Source organism: Euphorbia lathyris, chromosome 9, assembly GCF_963576675.1.
Source record: "Euphorbia lathyris chromosome 9, ddEupLath1.1, whole genome shotgun sequence".
In the NCBI taxonomy this organism is placed as follows: domain Eukaryota; kingdom Viridiplantae; phylum Streptophyta; class Magnoliopsida; order Malpighiales; family Euphorbiaceae; genus Euphorbia; species Euphorbia lathyris.
The window spans coordinates 14,049,419-14,057,818 of record NC_088918.1 but is presented as its reverse complement, the minus strand read 5'-3'; the positions used below and the strand labels follow the sequence as shown (position 1 = coordinate 14,057,818).

Sequence of the window (8,400 nt, the reverse complement as noted above, 5' to 3'; positions counted from 1 at the left end):
ATTAATATTTATAAATTCGGTGAATTTTTTTATTTTTTTTGTCCAATTTGTACAAAAGATTGTATATTTTTATTTATTTATTAATTTTTTTTACATCCCAACATATGTTTGTGATTTGTTACTGATAAAATGACGCATGTGTAAAATGTAGATAACAAGATTCATGATTGAAAAGACAGTTTGATGAATTATTTTTCAAATTGATCCAATTTATCAACATTAGGGTAAAATTGCTCTTACTTCCAATATTAGGGTAAAATTGCACAATTTTAAACATTATGAGTAAAATTGCTCCCGACTCGAAACGTTAGAAATATTTTTACACCTTACCTCTATTTTTATTGATAAAGTTTAATACACCGCAATAGAATTTATCGTACCGTCGTACGGATGTTCGCTATGGTTACTTTGTTTTTTACAAAGTACCGTTACTTGGTATGGTTTTCATTCCCTTTGTTCTTATTTGTTCACCAAGTAACGGTATTTTGTAAAAAACAAATAACCATAGCGGCACCGTCGTACGTGCACCTATTTAAAGGATAAAGAGGTGTATACGAAAGAAGCATATAATAGCGACAAGGACAAGAGTGCAAAATCACGTAAATCTAAAGCAAGACTTGTACATATTGATCCTTCCTTTCTTTAGAAAGGTGAGATGTCCAGAATTTGTTATTTTATGTTTGCAAGAAGTATGTATCTACATGAACTCCATCTGTCTAAATTAACAATCCACGTGGCTATCCACAGGGACACCCATATCACATGACATGGCTATATATACGTTACAACATTAAATAAATAAGGGCTAATTAATTAGATAGAGATGGAGGAAACTGGTGAGAAGAAGATGAAAGTGATGGTTGCAATAGATGAAAGTGAAGGAAGCTTCTATGCTCTTCAATGGACACTTGACAACCTTAAATTTAGTGGTTTGATCACTCTGCTTCATGTTCAGGATCCTTTTAACCCCATCGCTCTTGGTGGAGCTGCTAGTGTTACTGGTAATAATTAATAAATCTTATAATTTTATGTTCTTTTTGTTTCAACAATTTCATAGCTTTATTATTAATATAAATTAATAATCCAGGTTTTTATGTCCCAATCGCAGTAGTGGAATCGGTGAGGAAAGCTCAGCAAGAGGCTTCTGCAGCTTTGCTGTCCCGTGCACTAAACATGTGCAATGACAAGATGGTCTGTTCTTTTTACTACTGAAATTAATTAAGTAAACTTGAATTCTACTGAAATAATAATATAATTTTTTAAAATAGTAATAATTAAAATAAATTTTTTATAAAAATATTAATAATAAATAATTATAATTATAATTAGGATTGTTAATTAGTTGGGATTCTCTATTTTTGTTGGAGATCCCATTCAATGGAGACGGGAAATTTCTGTTTGGAATCTCTATTGGACGAGAATGGTTGGTATAACAGAGATGGAATGGTTATAAGTGTTTTATCTCATCCCCATCTCCGTCCTCGAATGTTTCTAACGGATTCTCGACTAAAATATATATTATTAATTTATTTTGGACTTGTTTTTATTGTATGTTTTGAATTTTATTTTTATTTTATGCTTTGAATTTTTATTTATAATTATTTAGTTAATTTTTTTATGTAGATTATGATTTTATATATTCTTTAAATAGTACTACGTTTATAATTTTAATTATAAACTACAAATTGGTATTTTATAAGAAAAAAATATCAAAAACTTAGATAGGGTAAGTTTCCTGACTTACCCATGACTTGTTTTTTTTGACGAAGATATCCTTAATCACAGATCAACCTTGCTTTCTTTGGATACTTGGGTGGTGGCCCAATGATTTTCCATACGAAATCTATTCCCCGCGGGATGGAGATTCTCCGCGATTCTCCTCGGGGCAAAGATGGTGGCCAAATTCACTCCATTTATAATTTGGGGATGGGGATAGGGAATTCTCGATAGACCAGTGATAGGGGATGGTTAATGCAATCCTCGTACCGTCTCACCCCATTTACAATGCTACTGAACTGACTCGTTTACAATGCCACTGAACTAAAGTCAGTGGCGAATACATGATTGCTCGGTTGGGGGCTGATTTTACACGTAGTGTGTAAAAAAAAAATTTTGCTAGATCAGTGTCTAATAGAAAAAATTAGATTTAGAAATGGCTTAATAGGTGAAAAAATTAGAAATTTAGATTTAGGCCTAACAGGTTAAAAAAAATTGAAGTTTTGGATTTAGAAAGGACTCAACGGGACTTGAGTCAAAGCTGAGCCAATTTTGGATACTAATATAGTACCTGAGCTAAATTTTTCAAAAATAGAGGGGCCGGAATCACCACAATCTTAACTACTCGTGGCTATGGTGGTTCCAACGGCCGAAGGGGTCCGGTCCCCTGGCTCCCTGGCTCCGCCCTGACTGAAGTTAATTAACAAATTTCCATGTTTGATTTGTCTGTAATTTAATTCGTTATTTGAACACAGGTGAAAGCAGAAACTGTGGTTATTGAAGGAGATGCAAAAGACATTATTTGTGAATTTACTGAGAAAGCACACTTTGATCTCCTTGTTGTTGGCAGTCGCGGCCTTGGCAAAATTAAGAGGTTTGTTTGAGTTTCTGTTATTAGCCCACTCTCTTATTATTACAGTTATATTTGTGCTTAATTTCGATTATTATATATGTTTGTAGGGCTTTCTTAGGGAGTGTAAGTGATTACTGTTCTCATCATGCAAAATGTCCTATTCTCATCGTCAGGCCACCAAATCCAAAGGAGCTACTTACCAAGTAGTTTTAATGGAGATTGTTTACAGAATTTAGAGTGTAAATGTTTTAAAATGGTCTGTTTACATAGTGTGGATTTATAAATAAAGAAAACTTTGTAACTACGTGTATAGTTCGGTAATTTAATGTATTCTCTGTTTTAAATTTTATTTATTATTTATAGAATTGGTTTGGAGTTTAAATTTTTTAAATTATGGAATAAAACTTTGGGTTAGGCTATGCTTAAACAAAATAAGTCTTACTTTATTTTTTTCACTATTGGATGGTAATGAACTTTGACAAAGCAAGCTCATCCGATGGTAGAAAAAATAAAGTAAAATTTACTTTATTAAAAATAAAATAAATATAGAAGGCATCTAAAACTTTTATTCGTTATTTTCTACTTTTGTACATAATTAATTGTTTAAGAAAGGCTTTTTATTACTTTAATTTTTTAAAGTCTAATGATTGGACTAATCTGTTCATTTAATTTTTTTTTTTATTTCATCCTAATGAAAACGGTGTCATTTTTATTAAAGTGAATTGAAAAGGAATATAGAAGACCATTTTGTTACGAATTGAAAAAAATATTGAAGACCGGAATATAGAAGACCATCTTTCTTTATGCAAGTTTAGTCTATCAGTTGGGGAGTTCAGCTATGAGTTCAGCTGTAGCAGACAGAGAGGGCGGAGCTCCAAATAACCCTTTCTTTCTTTGGAGTTTTTCACCACAGCCGTTCCTGACTCCGCCCCAACTATTTTAAGAGTCATTTGGCTATTTACTGTTTAATGTTTCAGTTTGCTGTTTACTGTTCCTGTTTGTCTCTAACTAGGGTCTGTTTGGTTACTTCCAGTTTGCTGTTTACTGTTCCTGCTAACTAGGGTCTGTTTGGCTACTTGCTGTTTGATGTTCCAGTTTGCTGTTTATTGTTCCTGTTTGTCGTTTGCCTTTTGAAAATGCTACTTTTATAATAAAAAGCATAGATTCTTTACTTTTGTAAAAAAGCTACTTTTCAGCTCTAAAAATAAACAGAAGGTGTCTAACCAAACATCTAAAACTCTATCGTTTAAAGTGAAAACGCAAACAGAAAGTGAAAAGTAGGTAATCAAACACTCTTTAATACTAAAAGCACTATATTATATTCTATATTATCTAAACACTCTTGGCTACTAATGTTATGGGTAAAAATTGCACCATTTTAGACGTTAAGGGTAAAATTACTCATGACCCAAAACGTTAGGGGTATTTTTACACCTTAATCCGAGTTAGTATTATTATTTTTTATTTAGCTGTTACGGAATAAGCAAATTTAGGGAGCTGGTGAGACATTTGTAAAGTTCAAGGAGCTAATAATTTTTTATGGACAAGTTTAGGGAGCTGGTGATACGAAATAAGTTTAGGGATCTGGTGAGACACTTGCAAAGTTCAGGGAACCAATCTACTATTATAGACAAGTTCAGAGAACTGGTGATGTATTAGGCGATTTATATATGTTTGAGATTAAAATTTTAGCATGTTGTTATTTTCATTTGAATATAGTGACAAACTAATACATCCATCGATAACTGATAACTGATAACTGAACTTAATTAGGTTATTATGTTCTCTACCCGATTGATTGTCTTAAAATGGTCAATCAATTTTAAATCATATTAATAAAATTAATCAATTTTGAGTTTTGTCTCAATTAGGTCATTCTGACGATTTCAGTGATTAAAAAGCATCAAAATAATGATATAAGTGACACATCGGCATGAGTCAATTCAGATTTCTACCCGAAATGATATATGACATCCACATATACGCCACATGACTATCACGTGTCGGTTATTTTTATGAAAAAAACATAAAATTTAGTTTTTTTCATAAAAATAACCAACACGTGACTGTCATGTTTCGTTTCGGTCAAAGATCTGAGTTAACTCATATTGACGTGTCAACCATGTCATTATTTTGATGTCTTTTAACCAATAGAATCGACGGAATGACCTAATTGAGACAAAATTCAAAGTTGAGTGATTTTATTTGACAAATTGAAGTTGAGTAACCAATAACGTAAAGTATCATATGGATAGACGTGGCATGTGATATACAGTTGGATCTAAATATTGTTTCTCTCAATGCGAGTTATTAAGAATTTCATATTGAAAAAAGAGACCCATAGCGTTTTATGGTGTCCAATTTTGTCCGGATTCTTATCACGCGTTTTGCAAATGCTGGACAATTTTTTAAAATAAATAAATAACAGCTTAAAAACATTCCATCTTAAATTATTATGAAATCACAAAAAAATAAAGCAAAATTCTAGTTTTTCGAATCAACTGATATGCAATTGCTACAAATAAATACAATATTTGAGTTTTTGACTAATGTCTGAAATTAACCACTTGTTTGGTTCGCGGAACGGAGAGGGAATATAATAGCTATTCCTAAAGAATGACTATTTCTACATTTGGTTGAGATTTTTTTATGGAATAGGTATTCCATGAAATCTGTATTCCTTATTTTTGTGGAATAGTCATTAATTAGGTGTCGAACTACAGTGGCCGGGATGGTATTCTGTTTGTACTCGGTGTCCTTTCGAGATGCTCGATGCTGCAAATGTCGTCTCTGTGAGAGAATCGGTCCTTGAAGATACTCCGCCGATCAAGACAGTTAGTAATTCTAGGTGGGGGTCATAAGCATATATTCGAAGTGCATGATGGAAAAATCATGCACCTCTGTCGATCATTGTGTGCATATTTATAGGCTTCTCTAGATGGGTCTGGGCATTAGTTATGCTTTGGTGGGCCTGATGAGCCAACTTCATATACTTTATCAGTCATTATTCATTTTAACTCATAAATATGTTTTTCCTCATACTATACTTTTATAATTTACAAAATTATCCTTCATGAAATCCCTAATCTTTTCCTCTAGCGAATTTCTCAAATCTGATGCGGAGTATTTCCTTTGAGGATCGAGTTCGGACGAGGAAAGTCGGAGGAGGAACCAAGCACAGACAATCAAACAAGTAAAGGGGCCAAAAACAGTCTCACGCTCCGAGTCACTTAAGTGACGCTCCGCGTGGAGTATGATTTGATCCGGGGGGAGTTGCACTCATTGGATCAGCCGCTAACCCACGCTCCGCGTGACTTAAGTCACGCTCCGAGTGACTTTTTCCACGCTCCGTGTGGGCTCCTTTAAAAAGCCTTGTGAATCAACCTTGCTCTTTACTCGAGCTTTCTCCTTATTACAACACATGTCACTTCTTAATTACAACACATGTCACTCCATATTCACAACCATGTCACTTTTTACCCTTTAATTAATTATGTAAGTTAAGCTTTTATGTAATTTGTTCTTTAGGGTTTTGAGATGATATAAATTCATGTCTTTCTTAATCAATTAACTTTTTATCAATACAAATTATATAATCTCCTTTATGAAGTTTTTGTTAAAGTTTTAACCTTCAACAATAAGGAATTTCATTATTTCTATGGTTTAGTCCGTAAAACCCGGGATCAACTCCTTCAAGTTTAGCTTGAGAAGAACATCTTTGTTAGTTTAAGATTAAAACTAACACGTCCCGAAAACTGATCCAAAAATGGAAAAAATAGGGAAAACATTAAAAAAATGTAAAAATACGAAAAACATGAAATAAGAAAAATGTAAATAATGTGAAAATGTTACCAAACACGAAAATATGCAAAAAAAAAATGCGGAAAACATGAAAATGTGAACAAACGTGATAACCATGAAAACGCGAAAAATACAAACACGGGAAAAAATACAAAATAGCAATAACACGAGGAATAACACGAAAAAGTGACAAAATACGAAAAATACAAAAACGTGAAAAATACAAAAACGCAAAAAATGCTAAAACAAAAAAATACAAAAACGTGATAAATATAAAAATGCGAAAAACGCAAATAAAATACAAAAACGCGAGAAAACACGAAAACATAAAAAAAAATACAAAAAAACTTGAAAAATTGTGAATAATACGAAAAAGTAAAAAAATGCGAAAATCGCGGAAAAAACACGAAAGGAAAAAAAAAACAGAAAAACAAAAAACGAAGTTATATCATCACCAAACACACACTGAAAAAAGAATTGAATTTTGAAAACGAAGTTGAATTCAATACAAGATTTAATTGAAATTCAAATTCAATTAATGCATTTTTATATAAGAAAAGCATTTATTTATGGCTTCTCTCTCTCTCTCGGAGTCCCCTTCAATGGCCGTCACCATTAAACGCGGTTACCCAGAAATTTTGTCTGCAACTTCCTCTGACCTTCCTTTCTCAATCTTCTCACCCAGCTACGCGTTTTTTTTGTTTATTTTTCTTCCACTTTCTCTCTCTAAAATCGCCTAATCCCATATTACTTTATAATTAATTTTGTAATTATCCTTTGGATTTCTAATGTACATTTCGTGCTCTTCAAAAATGTCATTTTCCATTCAATTAAGTTATAACACATCCCTCAACTATAATATTATTAATATTGTAGTCCCTATTTTTTTTTTAAATTAATGTTTTTGAATTTATATTAAATGGTGATTTATACAAATTTAACTACATTGTTACTCCCTCTTCTGGCCTAATACATAATGTTGTCGGAATCGAACTGAAATTCAAATCAAATTTATAATTGAATGATACTCCCTTCGGTCCATAATAGAAGTCTTTCTAGAGAGTTTTTTTTGTTTCATAATACATAACATTTTGCTTAAATCTATGTACATTAATTTACTTTTACCAAATATACCCCTATTTGAATTGACTTTTTATCTTGGGATAGATAAAGTTACTAGTGGATGCAATTATTACAAAGGTAACAAAGTCTTTTACTTAAAATTAATTGCATTTCTTAATTAGTGTGCATTAACCTTAAAAGACTTCTATTGTGGACCGGAGGGAGTATATTATTTGGTTGAACCAAGTGATTCAAATTGATGAATGACGTAATAAATAATAGGGATAAGGTACCAAAATAGGTTTAAGGTTTTTGGGGAAGTATCAATTTAGGCTCAACGTTCAAAATAGCACCAATATAGGCTTAACGTTTACAACATAATATCAATTTAGGCTTAATGTTTACAATATAGCATCAATTTAGGCCTCACGTACAAAATAGCACCAATATAGGCTTAACATTTACAAAATAATACGAATTTAAGCTTAACGTTTTACAAAATATATCCAATTTAAGATAAACGTCACAATTAAATTAATTATATTATATTCTTTTCCTATTAATTTTATATGTTATCTTTTTATTTAATTGTATTTTCTTATTTATTATAATACAATTAATTAGTATTTTTGTCCATTAAAACCTTATATTTGCTCATGCAATATATGCAAACTAAAAGTAATTGAATATCCACAATATTTCGAACACTAGTTAAAATAATATTGAATATCCACAATATTTTGAAATATTGTAGATATTCAATTACTTTTAGTTTGCATATATTACATAAGCAATGGAATTTAGTAGTCATGGAATCATTGATGAAAAACAAATATAAGATATTAATGGGTAAGAATACTAATCAATAGTATTATAATAAATAAAAATATAGTGAGGGTAGTGGAGGTATTTGTGGCGGTTGTAACCGGCTGTAACTGTTTTGTGATCGTGAATTCAAGGCTGCTCCT

At 31.5% G+C, this 8,400-nt stretch overlaps 1 protein-coding gene across 2 annotated transcripts; it reads left to right on the top strand.

The window, feature by feature from the left end:
- Positions 1 to 796: 796 nt before the first annotated feature.
- LOC136205744 (universal stress protein A-like protein) lies at positions 797 to 2,934 on the top strand. 2 transcript variants are annotated; one of them, XM_065996490.1, is made up of 4 exons: positions 797 to 1,001; positions 1,109 to 1,191; positions 2,472 to 2,590; positions 2,677 to 2,934. In XM_065996490.1, the coding sequence occupies exons 1-4, from the start codon at positions 824 to 826 to the stop codon at positions 2,774 to 2,776; spliced, it is 480 nt and encodes a 159-aa protein (XP_065852562.1). In that variant the 5' UTR covers positions 797 to 823; the 3' UTR covers positions 2,777 to 2,934. The 2 variants fall into 2 exon arrangements, with proteins under 2 accessions (XP_065852562.1, XP_065852561.1); XM_065996489.1 differs by having other exon boundaries at positions 1,088 to 1,191.
- Positions 2,935 to 8,400: the final 5,466 nt, after the last annotated feature.